The 19869-nt window shown below is 36.0% G+C and overlaps 2 protein-coding genes across 5 annotated transcripts in view; one reads left to right on the top strand and one right to left on the bottom strand.

The window, feature by feature from the left end:
• The window catches only part of ninl (ninein-like), a 29346-nt gene extending 24272 nt beyond the window's left edge, over window positions 1-5074 (bottom strand). For 3 of the 4 annotated variants that reach the window (XM_041250165.1, XM_041250164.1, XM_041250167.1), the window contains exons 1-3: window positions 4632-5074; window positions 1516-1720; window positions 916-1012 (exon numbers count right to left, since the gene is read on the bottom strand). In XM_041250165.1, the coding sequence (XP_041106099.1) occupies window positions 916-1012; window positions 1516-1720; window positions 4632-4651 (322 nt within the window). In that variant the 5' untranslated portion in view covers window positions 4652-5074. Of the gene's footprint in view, window positions 1-915; window positions 1013-1515; window positions 1721-4624 lie in introns of all 4 variants that reach the window. The other variant, XM_041250166.1, reaches the window with a different exon arrangement.
• A 619-nt stretch (window positions 5075-5693) lies between these two features.
• On the top strand, window positions 5694-18620 carry LOC121315777 (eukaryotic initiation factor 4A-III). The gene is made up of 12 exons (XM_041250169.1): window positions 5694-6091; window positions 7064-7136; window positions 7230-7296; window positions 8654-8716; window positions 8827-8959; window positions 10920-11000; window positions 11304-11445; window positions 11598-11736; window positions 17129-17244; window positions 17595-17702; window positions 18146-18273; window positions 18590-18620. Exons 1-12 carry the CDS (start codon window positions 5938-5940, stop codon window positions 18604-18606), a joined length of 1221 nt encoding a protein of 406 aa, XP_041106103.1. The 5' UTR covers window positions 5694-5937; the 3' UTR covers window positions 18607-18620.
• The last annotated feature ends 1249 nt before the right edge of the window (window positions 18621-19869 follow it).

Here is a 19869-nt window from a genome sequence, read left to right on the forward strand (position 1 = left end):
ACAACAAATATAACTACTTGAAAACATAGTCCCATAAAAACAAAGTAACTATATCTAGGGAAATGGAATGCGAGTCACAATGCATATACCTGCCCACCTCAAGGCTCTGGTAACGACGCTGGGCTTGTTTGTTTCAATATTCAAGCTGCAAGCCCTGATGTAAAGGGGTACAATTATTTACAGGGTATGTAAAGGGCCTCAAGAAGCTTGTCATGAAAGATACTAAAGAAATGTATAGTATTGTAATGGATGCCAATGCAGCTTTTTATGGTCAATTCCTGTTACTGTATGCACTGACCGCTAGACACTTTAACAGGGTAAGCTCGAACAAGGAAACTGATCTCACAAATTCCAAAAATGTTACTTTTACAGTATGCAGTACATCATTTTAATGCAGTGATTTAGCTAAGGACCACTGTTTATTTTCTTTTTTTGTTTGATTTTTTTACCTTGCATAAAAGAACCATTATTTGTGCAACCCAGGTTTAATGCACAGTAACAATTTATTTAAAACTGAACAACTGCATAGTTTCTATAATGACCAAGAATAAGCTACAACATGCATAGGGGATCAGTGAAGTATCCGAACTTCACCAACTGGTTTAAATGTCTGTAGTCGCATTCAACTGTGACAGACATATATTTCTTGTATTAAGCCAATTTGCTTAGCAAAATGGCCGCTGATAAGGTATACTAATAAAACAGCTGTAGAACATGCAGTATTTATGATTTGTTACTTCATTAAAAATTGTGTTTTCTACCTGTAAAATTACATCAAGTGGATACTTAGAATATTAGATATTTACTTAAATCTTAAATGTTATACAACTGTAACTGTAACAGCTTCAGATGTGATGCCTGATTTTTTTGTACAAAGTTCACAATGACAGAAATGCAGATGCTGACAGTCCTTACCTGGTTCCAGGTAGCTGCTCTCCTCTTCTGAAGTGCTGAGTTCCAGGGAGTTTGACAACACTGCTACAAAACCTTCTTTAAACTCTTCAAAGTTTACCTACAGAACATTAATAATGTACGCATTCATAAATATAGGACTGCAGAAGATGATCAAAAATAATATGATGCACAATGCAAATGCTTTTATATATAAGTCAAGGTAATGGGGGTCATGTAACACTATCAAAAGTGTATTTATAATGAACAAATTACTGTTGAATAGTCAACAATAGAATACAGTTGAACCTATCATATCCGATCCTGCAAGATACTAATACCCTCCATTAACTAATGGCCATCTGGCATGTGTCATTTACATATGCTGGTATTGAGTGAATGTTACAGCTTGAAACTGATAAATGTACATTTTATTGTGGGTCTACAACAGTAACTTTAGCTCTTAGCAGGTCAGAATAGATTCAGTTGCAGGTAAAAACAGGTGCTAAAAAAGACGAGAGGTATTGCTGCAAACCCTGAGCGAACAAAAATGGCACACACTGCCCGAAAAACACATTTTGTACAGATCGGATTACAAATTGGCTCAAGCAGAAAGACGCATACCCTGGCATAGTGGTCAGTCCCCAGCAATGTCTTCAGCAACACAGGCGCATGAGCCTCGAGGTGGAGCCTGTGACACAGTTCTGTCAGCTCCTCCTGGTCCAGGTATCCAGTGCCGGTGGTGTCACAGCTGTCAAACACGTCCTTGAGCTGAGACACATATCGGTTCTGTTCTGCTTCATCCATCCCACTGCATGCTGTAGCCTCCCTACAGAGATGGTATAGAGAAGATCAGCTAAACCAACCACACCCTCACCAAGCAGCTTTAGCTAGCTTATCTCCTTTATGGAAATACAGTGTCAAGTGGAGTGACACTCCTGTACCAAATGTTATGAGAATGTCAACCAGAGTGAAGTTCTAAAAACAATGCTTTAGTCAAATTCACTAAACTAAACTACTCTATAATATTAACCAGTTCCTTCTTTTCAACTATTTAGAAACAAACCCAACAGCACTTTAGCATTGATCTAAACCTGAAAACACTAAAAAACACTTGTTTTAGCTTTTATGCTTTTTTTTTTTTTTTTTCCAGAGAAACCTACATATTGACGCTTTACTTTCAGTAGCCCAATATTTGTAATTAATGGTGAGGCCTTGAATAGTGACCTTGGACTGAACTCAGTGAACAGCAACCAGACTAATCCCAGAGTCTATTTAGTCTAGAACAAAAAAGCGTAAGAGGGGTTGACAAAGTTAATCCTTCCCAGGAGCAGAGGACAGATGGAAATTAAGACTTGGGACAAGGGGAAAGACACTTCTATAAACAGAATGGTGGAGGTATTAAAAAAAAAAAAAAAAGTTACCTAGTCATGTTGCTGATGCCAAATCATTGGGATTCTTTAAGACCCAGCTCTCAACAAGCTACTAGGAACTGGACTAGCATTTATGGAACAAAGCCTCCTCTCGTTTGTACATTTTCTTATGTTCTTGTTTAAAAAGTGAAGTCAATATTTGACTTTTAAGCTACAAACTTCAGATAGCCATTATTACTATGTTAATATACATTTTGTTCCTAAGAATATAGAATAACATTTTACAATTTGTTTTACAACCATGTTTGGCCATTATCTTTGCTAACAGAGAGTCTAAACTGATGGTATAGAGCAGTTCCATAACTGCAAACAGAACTGACCAAGTTGGCAGCTTATCCCAACATACCAGAGTAAGAGTCACATTCAGCATGATAGTGTACCCTTATGCAGTACAGTACCTAGAAGCTTGCAGACTTGATTTATAACAGTGCTGTACACTAGGCAATATTTCCATATATCATAAAATGGTAATTGCTTCCTGTTGTCTACATTTCCAAAGTATTGTACACATTGTAATATGCCTTCAAGAACAAGTGATGCAAATAACCTAACACCAGCTAATAAACAAAATCATGTTCTGATTTGTAGATTTAATAAACTGAGCAGTATCTGGGACACTGCTCTCCCTCCCGGTAAAGACCATAATGTATCAAGGAAGAGACTGAAAAAAGCATGTTCTACCGCAATCTAGTTAAATCCCTCTGCTTTTTTTAGATTTAAACTGTAAGAGTGTTCATTTTCATAAAACTTGGGGCATAAAGTACCCCTGCTGTTTAAATGCCACCTAATGAGGTTTTAGATTTGAAATTTAATCACTGCTTAAATTGTAGTTTAGCTGTAACATGATGCACCTATTAAACCTGCTGACAGAGGTGGTGGGCGCACAGTGCACCAAAAAGGTGGACAGAACAGGTGGGAGCCATTTGTGCTCACAGTTGCCTAATCACACCAAATAAACACCAACGCTCACTGAGGTCAAGTTCACGTTTAGGGACATGAGAGGCTATTACAGGACAAGATGTTTCAAGCCACACAACAGTACCAATAGTTGTTTTTTTGTTTTTTTTTTTTTTTTTTTTTTTTTATTCAGCAGCCTATTATGCTAAAACTAGACAGTTCCAGAAAGCAATAATTCAGCTGTGGTGGTTTTATTATTTTATTATTGGGCAATATGATGGGAAATGAGTCAAAGCAGGGTGATCCTGTACTTTCCATTGGTGATTAAAGACATGGATTTTATAAAGTACACCATCTGAGTCTCTAAACAATACATAAAACACTCAAAGCTTCAATGTCAATAATCATCATGCATGCAACATACAGCACTGATGTAATCAGTCTATTGAACATCACAAACTGAATAAAATACAGAATAAAAAGAGAGTACTGTTAAGATCAAACAAAACAATTGATATAGCGTGGCACTGAAATATTAACTCCCAATCACAATGAATCATTCCAGTAGGTTTGAAAGAGGCGTGCAGAACAATATAGTCTATATTATTCTGCACTCCTCTTTGAAACCTAGGGGGAAAAAAAAGAAAAAAAAAGTATGCTTTAAACTAGTTCAGATGATCTACAGTGGAGTATGTTATGTAAGAATCACATTATTTATTTATGGAAATGCATCTTTGTAACCTAGTATTGAAATATGATGTTATTATGCTTTATGATGTACAGCTGGATATACAAATAATATCATATGTTGAGGCGACCTATTACAGGACTTATTAAATTACATTAACTGCTGGCAATCACATTTAGAAGGGTACGCATCAGTAACAGCGTAATCAACTAAAATGGGGCAACGCGTGAGATTAATTAACTCGATGTGCACAGAGATGTTGTTAATTCCGGGTTTGTTAGCGTTTTATTAAACGCATGGAATTATGCTTTTTCACGATGAACGCAAAACCAAAAGATTAATCACGTATAATCTAAACTTGACATATTACAATATACTTCTGCAAAAAAATATACATGTGTGTATCAAATGTGGAATTAGTTCCTCTAGCGGGCTACGATAACAGAATTGCCATTGAATCCCAGTCAGTCGAGAAGTACACAAGCGTGTCTACGTTTCACCATGGGAACGGCGCTTTAACCAACCAGCGTTAACAATAAGAATTAACAAAGGCAAGTTTGCTTAACTTTAGTTTTCAGCGAATAGCGCTGTATTAAACATGCGTGCGTTACACCGATTTACAAATGGAAGTTTAAAATAGTATATTTACATGCCATTGTTATCTTTTTTTGGTGATAATATCACACATACCAGACGCTTTAGCGTTTTATCTTACCGCTCACTTTTTGCTGCTGCACTTCATTCACGTACACTCAATCTGCGTTTGTCTTTTTTCATCTCTGCTACAATGTTTGCTTCATTTACGCTCTCGCCCAAGTATCTTGATCTTTTTTCCTCGTTCTTCTCTGCTTGGTAACAAAGTTAACAAAACCCTTTCATGTTTCTCAGTGTTGCAGTATAAATCTCCCTCTGCTGGTTTGCTTTGGTGGATTGACTGTATACACCAAACTGTTGAAAACGAGGCTGTGATTCAATCCCGGTGGAATTTAAGGACAGTAAAAAGGATAGGATAACCAATCCCATGATTCAATGCGTGTAATGACTACAGGTGCCATCCTTGGACCCCAAGAGGTTGAGGGTAACACAACATATTGGACAGACAGCAGAAGAAACTGACTTTTATACAATTTCTAATTTTGTAAGAAAATGTTAGAGCCAATCTATGATCGCGACAGTTGAAATTGAGTTTGTAATAATTCTGCCATATATATATATATATATATATATATATATATATATATATATATATATACATACACACACGTACACATACGTTAGTTAAATTAAACTTTATTGAACTAAAGCGTCGTTTTCAAATCCATAAAGTTAATTCATTTATAAATTGTTCTGTAATTAACGATGTCCTGTTGAACACACACAAAACAATATGGGCAAATAAAATTTTGTAACCACTTTCAACAGACATCTTATTCGCCACTATTTAAAAAATAAATAAGAACATACATAATTAAATAGTGGCTACGTGTTTTACACGTCTCCCAATAAATATCAACCGAAGCCATTATTTCTATAATTAAATAAATACATAAATAAATAATTGCTACATTCAGCCGACATTTCATTAAAGGAACAATGTGACGGAACCGGAAGTTTTGTACGCTGGAAACTGATGCCTACAAAGGTACCACGACTGTGCCTGTTTATGACGTCACCGTCATATTAACGCTAACATCACATTAACAACTGGTTTATATTCAAATTATTATATTTAATAATCAACACATATGTTAGTTAGTTATTTTCAAACAATACCAAATCACATATGCAAATGAATTCCTTGTTTTATTTGAAAATAACTATGACAACTAAAACCGGAATTTGACCTGGGAACTTTTGTATCCGAAACCGGAACTGGTTACTCCCCCAACTTCATGGCATCTAATCGGCTCTTGTTTATAGCGTCACAGAGCACGCTTCTATCTTTTCGGCCGCTGTGATCGACATCGAGTACATTACCAACGCCAATTTCAGCTTATTTTATCAGGAGAATCCTTCAGAACAAAGACTATGGCAGCTGCTCCAGTTCCCATTAGGAAGCGTCTCCTGAAGGACGAAGACATGACCAAAATGGAATTCGAGACCAGCGAGGAGGTCGATGTGACCCCCACATTTGACACAATGGGCCTGCGGGAGGACCTACTCCGTGGGATCTACGCTTACGGTGAGTCTGGGGATCCTGGTCGGCAGTTGGGCCTCTATTGAGGATGCTCGAGAGCGTGGTTTGAACGTTAAACTAAATGTCAAAGTCATTCGAAACCTCTGACCAATTAAATTAAGGTCTCTGCGTTTGTGTTATATTAAGTTTGCATGTCTTGAGTCGTTGAACAGTAAATGCCGCCAACAGTGTTTTTCCTGTTGGGGTTTACGGGGGTCAAGATCGTGGATGTCAGACAATCGAGGCTGGTATTTATTATTATACAAGATGTAGCGTAATCTAAAGCATAAAACATTATCTGAATATGGAAAATACATAAGTTATAAGTCAGATTCAACTTTGATCTGTTTGTTTCTATCTCTGTAACCAAAACAACTCATTTAACATCCATTCAGGTCACTATGTACCTTGTTTTTTATAAGGTATTTCTTACTCAGACTAGAGATCTCAAACATGCACTTTAGTTAAATTGCATTGCTCTTAATAATCTTAATTTTGAATAACATAACTTTGGGCATGTAACACCTGTAACGTTTTATCATGGAAAATAGTGCTTCAAAAGTAAGTGACACTAATTTCATCATTACCGATTAACTGGTATTATGCATTTGTCAAATGTGTGTGTGTGTGTGTGTATATTTAAATCACATTGGTGATTTAAGCGTTCCTTAAGAGAGTTTTGGTATGTTTAGTTTTAGTAAAACAACTTAATGAGGTTCTCTTTCTAACCGATCTCAAAGGGTGTGTGTCAGTCAGTGATCAGCTGCACATCTTCTGGTTGAATCAGATGAATAGTGGGCTAACGGGTGTGTGAGCAATTAGGCCTGGAAAGATGGGTCTTTGCCCTTAGACCCAGATCACTGAAACAGCCTATCACAGAGATCCATCAGGACTTCCCTGAATGATGTGTTTTATTTATATATTTGTGTATGCTAAGTTTATTTATACATGTATTTTCAATTTATTTTTTTATTTCAGGGTTTGAGAAGCCATCAGCTATCCAACAGAGAGCAATTAAACAGATCATTAAGGGCAGAGATGTGATTGCACAGTAAGACTTGTATAATTAACATCTTACATGCTATAGATTTTTCCTAGGTTTTGTGGCTAAACTATATTTAACTTGTATTTTCTTTCATTACAGGTCTCAGTCCGGTACTGGTAAAACAGCAACTTTCTGCGTCTCAGTGCTGCAGTGCTTGGATATTCAGGTAATATGATTATTTATGTGCAGTTAACTACTGCTTTACATGCACTGCAGTAAATATGAATCACACATTTAAATAAGATTTTGCTAGCGAAAAACAAACAAATGACTGTTTTATTTACGATGTACAGTCGCCACCGCTTAGAATGGCTGTGTTGTTGTTAACGTGATTCACCCCCAGTAAGTGATGGATGGTATAAACTCCCACACAATAACCTGACATTCAAAATGTCCCCTAATCACCAGTACAGTAATCAAAACAAACACGTGTGTATGCGGTTAAATCTTTTAAGATATGCATTACTTAATAAAAAATATGTATTAAAACCTATTGATGTAATAAAGTATGCAAAAAAGTAGTGCAGAAATGTAGGTAGGATACATTACTTCAAATTTTGTCAAACGAAGAACTGTGATACGTATCTGGACGATCTTTTTTTTGCAAGTATGGACGGCAAACTTTAAGCTTTTTCAAAAACATCCCAGTTCGGCTGTATGTCCGGATACTGCTCCATAGCACAGCGCAGTGTTATAAGCCATCGGTGTCCGTTTCAGACAGAGCTTCCTGGTTGCTAAGGTGACACAGCTGATAATTCTTCCTTCCCCTCTGGTGTTGTCAGAGTTTCAGTTACAGTTGTATTTTAATCAACACTCTCCTCCTCAACTACTGAAACCCCAGCTTTTTTTAAGCAACATTACATTGTTTGCTGACTGACAGAGTTCCAAGCATGCTTTAGCAAGCACACAGCAGCTAACAGACGCATTTTATTTACACGCTGAATTTTCGTGCTGATGCTCATCACTTTTCTCTTTCATGCCATGTTTGCTGTTGCAGTCAGTGCTGTTTTTTCAAACTGTACACTGCATACAGGGATTAAATAGCCATGGTACAGTACAGGGGTAATTGCTCAGTAATGAGGTGCAAACAGCTGATTGATCAATCTGTCAAGCTTTTACTACAGTAAAATGCTGCTTTTATGTTGAAATCTGTGAATGGCAAGGTAACGAGGTGAAAACCGCTGATTGGTGGATTAGTAAAAACGATTACTACAATAATAAGCAGTGCGTTGTTATTTAATTCTATATGAATGGTATGTCCAGTCAGCTGAGTTTGCCCGAAAATATACGTCATGCTTATCACAGTATAAGCGATGCCTTTGTTATTGAAATCAATGGGAATGGCAAACGCTGTTTGTCTGAGATAAATGGCTGCACGAAATAACCCTGTACTGTGTAAGTGGTGGATACTGTAATTATATTTTCTATTAAGTTGAACACAGTTCTCAGTAATTCAATAAAAACAAGTTATCGGGGGGGCTGGGGGAATAGTAATAATACAATATTTATCTTCGACCATCTAGGTCCGTGAAACCCAGGCATTGATCCTGGCACCAACCAGAGAGCTGGCAGGACAAATACAAAAGGTATGGTATTGCTCAATATTTCTATTGATTAAAAGTATGTTCTTTTGGTTTGTCTTAGTTGCTGATCAGTTTTCTGGGTTGTAATTGTACTTGTTTTCAAATCTTTGCAGGTGCTCTTGGCTCTTGGTGACTACATGAATGTGCAGTGTCATGCATGTATTGGAGGGACAAATGTTGGAGAAGACATCAGGAAACTTGATTATGGGCAGCATGTTGTTGCAGGCACCCCAGGACGTGTTTTTGGTGAGACATTTTGAAACAAGTATATTTAACATAATCCCCTGCTATGAGTGGAAATACAAAGATAAATAAACCTTGGTCCTGAAAATTAGGTCTGTGTTCAGAGGTTCGTTTGCTAGCCAGGAATTTGAAGAAACTCTATATGGTGCCGCTGCCGTGTATTGGAGCAGGGTATATTATGCCAGGGATGGGGGGCGTAGCGGTTGTATTGCTTTAGTAAAGTATGATATGTACTGAATACCTAGTGTACAAGACATTGTAAGAGAAGTGCTATGGTAGAATAACATCATAATAATTTGAAAATTGAGAACCGTCCACCGCTCCCCCCTCCAGCTCGTGTTATCCAGAAGCAGAACTTTAATTTCTTCATTCGCCATCTCAACAGCAAAGCGTTGTATAACATAAGCTGTAAAGAAAGTTTGTTTAGCCTAAGTGAGCTGCAGTTCTTTTAATTGGCTGCAATAAGGTGCTGCTGCAATGCAAGCTTACTGTATATAGCGCAAGCAACATCAATTACGTCTACATACACTGTGTATTTGAATTGTAAAAACATGGTTACTGTTCTTTTTTTAAACTACATGGGAGTGCTTTATTCCATTTATATGGATTACCTGTAAAATAGTAGGATTTTCAATCAACTGTAAACAATAGCTATGGTGACGTCACTAGTAAATTAGTGCTGGGACGAACGTGGAATTTACATGTTTGGATATTCGCTCATAATTTAAGTATTTGTTCGTTTTCAAAAAGTAGTAAAAGCCATTATATTGCTCAGAACGCAGGCAGACAGCATAGCAGCAGGGGCAGGGGGCGTGGTCCTGTGTGTTCCGTTATTTTACAGCAAGCCCTTACAATGTGTAACATATTAAAGTAGAAAAATATCCCAGAAGTAAAGAACGCGTTGTGTAGGCCTTACGTTACCGCAGTGTAACTGCAACACTAAGGATGCCAAATAGCAGTTCAAGTTAAGTGTTGTTTTGTTAATTCACAAAATAAATAGAACATAAAGCTGACACCTCATTTTATTTAGTTTATACTTTTTTTTTGTTCATTCCTTACCATTGCCGTTTCTTCACAGTAAACCGTGGCCATAGACATGTCTTCATAAAGTAATAACATAAAGTTTACTTATGCTTTCTTGCAGTTGAACAAGCAAACGAAACAGAAATTTAACTTTTTAAGCACTTCAGATAAAACACATGTGGAAATGGCGTTGTAAAATGAAGGGGGGGGGGGGTCTCACCATTATGGTTTTATTACATTCCACATAACAAAGTCGCAACAAAAAATATATAATATATACAAATCACTACACAACATTTCCAGCAAGTTGAGCACTGTGAGCGAGGCATTTCAGAATGACGTACTTGCCTTTTTACTGTCCCATGAGATTCTGGCTTTCTCAAGCAGCACAATGTGTGTTTGTCCCAGATAGCTTTCTATAGAGATCACTGTGTGTGCGTGCATAACCTGGTTTGTTTACATTTTGCTGCTTAAAACTTTTAAATAGAGGCTCAGGAGCTCTCGCATGTCAGAGCTCGTTTTCATTTGTCATTTTTGAAACTGTCACTCAACTTCTGGTGAGGTGGTAATTAAGTGCAAGGTGTTTGTCATTTGTAGCAAATATCTGAATTTTGTATCCCAATACATGTAAAAAAAAAAAAAAAAAATTGTTCGAATATTCTGATTTGTCCCAGAACTAGTAAATGATGCTAAATTAGTATCATCGAATGTTTGAACCTCCCTTCAGTAATGTGTTCCAAACCTTCAAAGGTCAAAATGTACCCTTTGTTACAACTCTACTGAAAATATACTTGCCTTTTTAAAATCCTTATATCTTAGTATCCAGAATAATGCTAAATTATTCTTACTACTGTTAGTAGTAGCTCTATATAGAACACTTCTGCATGTGCAGTATGACTGTATTCAGTGATGGATTCTTAGTGTGTCTTTCTGTTCACAGACATGATTCGCAGGAGAAGTTTACGAACCCGTGCTATCAAAATGCTGGTTCTTGATGAAGCTGATGAGATGTTAAATAAAGGTATTGCATGTTTTTTCTGAAGTTGCTAATGCAGCAATATAAACCAGAAAAATCTACTTTAATATAAGATTTCTGAATGGTATTGAAATAAAGACTAGTATCTTGTGTAGATATATTGGAAACACTTTAGATAGTGTTGGTATGTTTTGCAGGAATCAAATTTGTAGTTGAATATTTTCTTCGCACTTGATGTAGACGCCGGTATCTTCTCAAATTTGTCTTTTCTATTTGGGTGAAGTTTTTCCCTTTTGGTGTTTGACTGTGAGGTAGTTTGTAGTAAATCTCTGTATTATGCCTATTCAGGTTTTAAGGAGCAGATCTATGACGTGTACAGATACTTGCCTCCTGCCACTCAAGTTTGTCTGATCAGTGCTACATTACCACATGAAATCCTGGAGATGACTAACAAATTTATGACTGATCCAATCCGAATCCTGGTCAAACGGTAAGTAAGGGGATTGTACTACTCCTACAAATACGAGTTTCCACAGTAGGGGATAATAAACCAGATGTAAAACTTAAATATTTTGATTATAAGTTGTGCTCGGTTGAAATGAGATGAACCGCCTTAACCTTGTATTTAATTTGCCATTCCAGTGATGAGTTGACGCTGGAAGGCATCAAGCAGTTTTTCGTTGCTGTAGAAAGAGAGGAGTGGAAGTTTGATACACTGTGTGATCTGTATGACACTCTGACCATCACACAGGCAGTCATCTTCTGTAACACCAAAAGAAAGGTAGGCTGACTCCTCCTGTGTTCTTATTGCTATGGTAATGTAAACAGAAGGACTAGCTGTTATGTACTTCTGCAAAAGTTAGTTATGTTAACCTTTTCACTGCTAGAGATTTTTCCTGAATTTAGGACTGAATCATTTAAGTCACGTTTCTCGCAACTCTCTAAAGGAAACCTAGGAATATATGTGTGTGTGTGTGTGTGTGTGTGAGTGTGATATATATATATATATATATATATATATATATATATATATATATATATATATATATATATATATATATATATATATATATACACATACACACACACACACACACACACACACATATATATATAATATAGTTTTTTTTTCAGCACAATCAACTTTTCAGTAATGGTACATGTTTGGGCATGTCTGGTTAACTGGTTTAGAATACTGCAGGATAAATATAAACCAAAAATAATAAATAAATAAATACATTTTATTTTCTATGTAACTTTTTAAATCCCTGGAAAAGTTATTTCTTAACATGGTAAGACAAATTGTATATGTTTCACATTGCCAATATGTTGGCTGAATTTTTTGTTCTAACAGTTATGTTTGTCATGGCTGTTTTAAACATTTTTATTAAATAAACAAATAGAACACTGCTAGTTCAAGTTATATTTGCATTTTTTATAGTGTGAACTTTGTTGCATATAAAAAATAATATTTTGTTAAACTGGGTAAATACTAAATTCAAATTATATGACATTATTTTGCTTGAAATAAAAGTTCAGCAGTATAGTAGGGGGACATAGGTCCACAGATGTGTGAAATCCACTGGTAAATGAGGTTTCATTGAGTGTGAGTGAATGAATGAATGAAATATAGAAACTAATAATGTGAACCAAATGAGCACTTACTGGAGATATGTGCAATATATTACAAAGACAGAAGAATGTTTTAAAGTGACTTTACTTTGACATTATTACTTCTAGCAAAATCAAAACGCAATACACCTCCAACTCCCTTTCCTAGCTTTTTCTGTTACCAAAAAAATAAAATACAAAATAAATAAAAGTAATACAAAGCTACAAGATCATAAGACATTTTATGACTGGAATTCAGATCATCAGAGTTCACATTGTTCCTATACACTAGCGGCTAGAGATATCGCAAGGTAATTGCTGGGATTCACAAAGTAACTGCCTCGGGAGAACTAATTTTACAGACTCGGCATCCTTCTCCTGCTCATACCAAGAAGTGAGTCCTCCCAGATGTAACGCTGCTGTCTTCGCTTCTGCTCCACAGGGTTTAGACTGACACATGCGTCGTTATTAGGGATGTGCTTTTGGTACAAAAGACTTCACTACAAAGTTATAAAACAAAAAAGTATGTACACACCAAAGTATATATTGATATTAGGGCTGTCGGATTCAAATTTATCAGTTAATTTATGGCCATTAGGCCTAGTTGATTAACCGGTAGATTCATCCATGCACATTTTTAGTAAAGGTTTTGTAGCGGCTGTCTTGCACGTAATAGTAAAAAATCAATAGAATGTAAAAAAAAATACATAAAATAAGCCCAATGGAAATTTGGTCTTTTTAAAAGCATTTGTATTTTTATCTTGTTAAATGTCTCTCTTTGTATTAGTGCTGCACTATGGAAATGTACCTGTGCTGGCCCTGTGGGCACAAAGTGAATAAACTAAACAAATTAATTAATTTATTTGTTTATTTTTTAAACGTTACATATGTTACACAATTTTTGTTCCTGGGTAGTAAGTGTTATTTCCTAATTGCTTATGCCTCAAAAGTATAGAAAATGGCTATTATTCCCCACAAACTTTGCTTTTGTGACCAGGACAGTGGTATTTCAAAATATCACTATTTCCAATGGGAAAACGGGCAAATGTGTGTCTTTTCGTTCACATAAAGTCAGAAAAAAACAACATATGAATCCAAATTAACATGTATTTATACTAAAGTAATACAAAAATGACTACAAAAGATTTAGAAGTGAGTAGTTTTTCGAGATTTACAATTATACTGTAAATCACTTTCACGAATCAGCCCTCAAATGTAGTCTCCCATCATGTTCTCGTTATACTGTCCTTGGTAGCGGCGTTCAAAGTCCAGTATATCCTGGTGGAAGCGCTCGCCTTGCTCCTCCGAGTACGCTCCCATGTTCTCCTTGAATTTATCAAGATGAGCATCAAGGATATGGACTTCGAGGGACATCCTACAGCCCATTGTGCCGTAGTTCTTCACCAGAGTCTCAACCAGCTCCACATAGTTTTCGGCCTTGTGATTGCCCAGGAAGCCCCGAACCACTGCGACAAAACTGTTCCAAGCCGCTTTCTCCTTACTAGTGAGCTTCTTGGGGAATTCATTGCACTCCAGGATCTTCTTTATCTGTGGTCCGATGAAGACACCGGCTTTGACCTTTGCCTCAGACAGCTTAGGGAAGAAGTCTTGAAGGTACTTGAAGGCTGCCGACTCCTTATCTAGAGCTCTGACAAATTGTTTCATAAGGCCCAATTTGATGTGCAGTGGTGGCATCAGCACCTTCCGGGGGTCCACCAGTGGCTCCCACTTGACGTTGTTCCTCCCCACAGAGAATTCGGTCCACTGTGACCAGTCCCGCCTGTGGTAGTGCGCCTTGGTGTCCCTGCTGTCCCAAAGGCAAAGATAGCAGGGAAACTTGGTAAAACAGCCTTTGAGACCCATCAGGAATGCCCCCATTGCAGCCTCTTGATGCCATCTGAGAAAAATGCAGATATGTATCCACTTAGGCAGCTGGAACTAAACTGAACTGGTGGGCTTAAGGCCCCTGTATTTATACTACTATTTATATTACTGGAAAGTTCTAGAAGTTACTCCAAGTTTACTCAGCACTGAATCTATCTGGAAAGTTCTGGAAAATAGGTACATTTCAAAATATCACTGTCCTGGTCACAAAAGCAAAGTCTGGGGAATAATAGCCATTTTCTATACTTTTGAGGCATAAGCAATTAGGAAATAACACTTACTACCCAGGAACCAAAAAAATTAAAATTTGTTACACAGTGTATTCGAACAAATATTTTTTGCCATGTGTTTGGATACAAAAGTCAGATCTTCGTATTCTCTACAAATAACAAAAATACCCTTCACTTATTTGCCGTCTTACCAGAAGTTGAGTGACAGTTTCAGAAAATGGCAAATGAAAAAGAGCTCAGAGTGATTTAATGTATATAAAAAAAAAACACACACAATCAATACAGCAGCTCTTGAGTGTATATTTAAAAATTTTAGACAGCAAAAAGTAAACAAACCAGTTCTCAATGGAAAGCCCTCTGGGACAAAAAATGCCTTGTGCTGCTATAGAGCGAGCCAGAATGTCATTCTTAAACGTTCTTTCTAAAATTTTGGAAGCGATTGGTCACTCGCAGTCCTGCAGCAGTGAAGGGCACTGCCGTAAGATCACGTACGGTACGATATACTATATAGACACAGCCTGCAGCGATCGATTTTAGTTCTGAAAATAACTATTAAAAATAAAATTGTTTGCCAAAAATAGCTCGTCAGGTCGTATGTCCCCTAGCACTGAAAGGGTTAACACTAGAACTGCCGGATTTTCTTACTACCTAGAACCACCGCACTGGTCATTTTAACCGGTACATTTTTAAACAGCTTCGATATGAAAATGAAAGACAAACTATCGGATACAACTCAAAAGTTTTCTTCATGAATATCATACCTAACATTTGCATAGCAGAAACACGTATTTAAATGGAAAATTAAAGATAAAAGGCTTAATTTTCAAAAATAGCACATACAATTACAAAAAATTAAAAAAATAAATTAGAATAAACATTTAAAAAGAAACTAGTGTGTAAACAGGTGAAAAACAGATATATACATACAAAACTATAAAAACCAAAATGATTTTTTCTAATACTAACATAAAAAAAAGAAAATATAACACTACTTCCGGTATGTCAACTCCTATTCTACTGTATGTGATGCCATCTTACTGTATCGCTCTATTTGTTTGTATTTATTTATAATTTGCACTTCTCATTTGGAAGTTGTTTTGGCATTGGCGGCTTATTATTATTATCATTATTATTAATAGGCCGTGTAATGCAAATGCTTTGAGCGAAATGTACTTCACAAGCATCTTGTATAACAATCCACACAGATATAGCGTAAAAAAAGAAAATATAACTAAATTCCTGTTATGTACAGGATGCATGGCGCTTTCAAAATAGCACCATGCAACGATGTACTTTGACTCTGCATGAAGACATACTGCCGTTTCATATTGAGCACAGACATCAGAAGTTTTGTTATTGTTTGAGTGCAGCTTTGCGGTATTGTGATAGAAATGTTTGTGCCAAAGCTTTGTGGCTAATTCCAAAATTAAATATCTCCTGATATGTTTCCCGTTACATTCCTTGTATCAAACGAAAGATTGATAGCACCCAGGTGAGTTGCCAGGTAAGTGGCCATCTTGGAGCTATTGTAGTACAAGTCCAGTCAAGGTTGAAGCCGGGCGTAACTCATTGCTCTCAAATAAAACAAAATATCTCAGATTTTCTCGAAAAAGATTCTGTGACATTATCTATAAAAAAATTAAAAAATAAATAATCATTTGTGATCCGCAGTTGTTTGCATCCACACGCTGTGCATGTCAAAGAAGCGAGTTGCTAAGGATTAGCATACAGCCATACCATCCCACATTCTACAGTGAAATACATAGTGATGTGGCCTAGAGGTGGAAGGGGGTTGTCTTGTATACTGTATGTAAAAAAAATAAATAAAAAATAGATTATTGTATGTTATATTAAAAACAATAATAATAATAATCCTGTATTGTAATACCTGGTCAATATGACCGGTCGGTCTGGTGGTTCTAGGGATGCATTATTATAACTTCATATTTTTTGCGAATCTGCTGCTCAAACACCGCCTGGTTATTTACTTCATATATTTAATTAAAGTCAAGAACAGACATGCGCATGGGATTCACCAACACCGAGTTATTTAAATTTTAAACACTAAAACTGTCACATTGACCGGCATGGCAGTTCTACTGTTAAAGAATATCTGATACACCCCATTTGGCATATCTTACCAAAACCATGTATGTGGTGAATCTGTTGTAACAAACAAGTGCATAAAACAAATTTTATGGCCCATTATTAAAATCGTCAAGTCAAGTTGGCTCATGTTGGATTTGCAAAAGAAGCATATAGCTTGCTAGTCTATGTGCTCTGATAGACTTCGTTGTTGTAACAAGGAACTTGTATGCCGTTGGACAAAATCTGCATTTAGGTTTTGCATTTCTCAGCTTGCAGGTGCAGGCTAAACTCCCATGTTTGATTGCATGTATACACACATTACCTCAAACTTCTCCTACTTCTGCTGTTACTCCATTCTAGGTGGACTGGCTGACTGAGAAGATGAGAGAAGCCAACTTCACTGTGTCTTCGATGCATGGAGATATGCCCCAGAAAGAGCGAGAGTCCATCATGAAAGAGTTCAGATCTGGAGCAAGGCAAGTTTTACCACTGCTGTTTAAACTTTACCCATTTTAGTTCCTTCCTTGCAATTCTCATACAGTGCTAAAGTGCAATTCTGAAATAAAATAATAGGACTTGGTGTGTCTGCGTGTTATGCTGTCCTACTGAACGTAACTGGACTCTTTCTCAAAGAGCAATGCATGGATATTCATTCTAAATAAACAAGTGAATAAGCTGCAGTAGACTTCCACAATTTATTTTGGAAGCTTTTAACTAGACTTTAGTTATAAAAATATGTATTTCCATCAAGGTCCTGTATTTCAGTGTGTGCAATGCATTATGTTTTAACATGAAACATTTTAACACATCTGTTGTTTTTTTGTAGCCGAGTCCTCATTTCGACAGACGTTTGGGCCAGGGGATTGGATGTACCTCAAGTGTCGCTGATCATCAACTATGACCTACCAAACAACAGAGAATTGTACATCCACAGGTATGTTCAAGTCTTCAAGTCAGTGTGGTCCAGTGGTTAAACTCCATGGCTTGTAACTAGAAGGTCACCAGGTCAGATCTCAGCTCTGCCACTGACTGACTCACTGTGTGACCCTGAGCAAGTCACTTAACCTCCTTGTGCTCCATCCTGTGGATGAGATGTTAAATCAGTGTCCTATTGTAAGTGACTCTGCATATAATGCACAGTTCACAGCCTACCTCTGTAGAGCACTTTGTGATAGTGGTCCACTATGAAAGGCGCTATATAAAAATATTTTATATATATTATTCTATTATTGTTTCAACATATAATTATGGATTTAACATTTTTAGTATCCATTCTTTCAGCAATACAGTTTTATCTAGCCAGCTTGAGTAGCCATGGCCTTGGTTGACAACTTGCCATTTTCTGCCCTACAAGCCGGTCTTATTTCTGTTTTTCAGAATTGGGCGATCGGGTCGTTACGGTCGTAAAGGTGTTGCTATCAACTTTGTGAAAAACGATGACATCCGCATCCTTCGAGATATTGAACAGTACTACTCCACACAGATTGATGAAATGCCCATGAACGGTAATTCTGCCCTTAACACTTGCACTTTGTTTTATTGGTGCAAATTACAGATTTTTTAAGACAGTTAACCCCTAGCTTTATAGAGTGAAACAACAAATTTATGTTTTTAGATAAAAAAAAAAAAAATGTAATTTATATTTCAACATTTAGGATATAATGGGGCTTGCACCTTAACTTAGTGAAAACAATAATATAAGTTATATAAACCGTAGCAGTAGGCTGTTATCCAACTTTTTCTTAACTTTGCAGATAGGCTGTTAAATATAAACATTGAATTGACTGTAAACCATTTCAAATATTTTAATTCTTTCCATAGTTGCTGATTTGATTTAGAGGAAGAAAAGCTGCTGACGTCTCCTCGACGACAAGTAACATAATATCTATATAAGTATATATATCTATATATATATATATATATTATATAATATATATATATATATATATATATTTTCCCATATTATAAAACTCCTTAATACATTTTTTAGGAAAATGTAAAATAAGTCAGAAGATGGATTTTTCAGGTATTTGTTTCAGGATTGAAGTCCTGAACTATTGGAAATTCGGAAACCTTTTTCCTTTTCAAAACAAGGTCAAAAGTTATATATGTGACACTGTAATTAAAGCCTGTGACACAATTTCCGCTGTCTATATAAAAAATCTGACAAAGAAAATAATTTCTTTTTTTTATGCCTTTGAATACGGAAAATATGTAATTTTCTAAATATGTATATATATATATATATATATATATTATAGATATAATATATATATCTATATATCATATATATCCTATATAGATATATATATATATATAATAATTTGTTTGGGTATTTGTCCCAGCACTAGTGTTAAGTTTTACTATTTTGCAGCCTTTTATATAGGCTTGTTTTGAAGCCCATTTCCAAACTCGTAATGAAACTTTGTGTTCCTCACTCAGTGATTCTGTAAACAAGTACCCTTTTTGTAAATAAAGCATTCATTTTGTTGGATAATAATGGTTTACTTTGAGGTGTTGTGACCTTCCTGTGATGTTACCTGCTATGTAATAAATTGTGACTGCTAACCAAGGGTGAAATGTTTTATATATTTTTAAATATTCTATATAGTAGTAAATCAAACGAATGGCACCGTGTGCACACGTGTATATGTTTTTATGTTTCATCTCACTGTTTAGTTCAAATATATATATATATATAGATATATATATATATATATATATATATATATATATATATATATATATATATATATATGATATATATATATATAGCGAGAGAGATTGTGGGGATAGGACAAAAAGGTCATTCTATATTATATTGACGATTTTGAGCTCTTCACTACCACAGAGTTTCAAATTCTCTTCATAGTGCAATAGTGTTTTAGAAAGAGTCCCGAAATATTAACCAAACTCTTCTTTACACTCACTTACGCTGTTTTAGAATGAATCAATTTAGCTAGGTTTACTATATGCATGCATCTGGGTCATTGTACAAATGCAGTGGCTTTTGGAAATTAAACTCACTATTAAGAAAGTTGTGTAATGCATTTGTGAACATCTCCTCTTTCTTATACAACTAATTTTAGAGCTCAATGAAT

Source organism: Polyodon spathula, chromosome 5 (genome assembly GCF_017654505.1).
Source record: "Polyodon spathula isolate WHYD16114869_AA chromosome 5, ASM1765450v1, whole genome shotgun sequence".
Taxonomy (NCBI): domain Eukaryota; kingdom Metazoa; phylum Chordata; class Actinopteri; order Acipenseriformes; family Polyodontidae; genus Polyodon; species Polyodon spathula.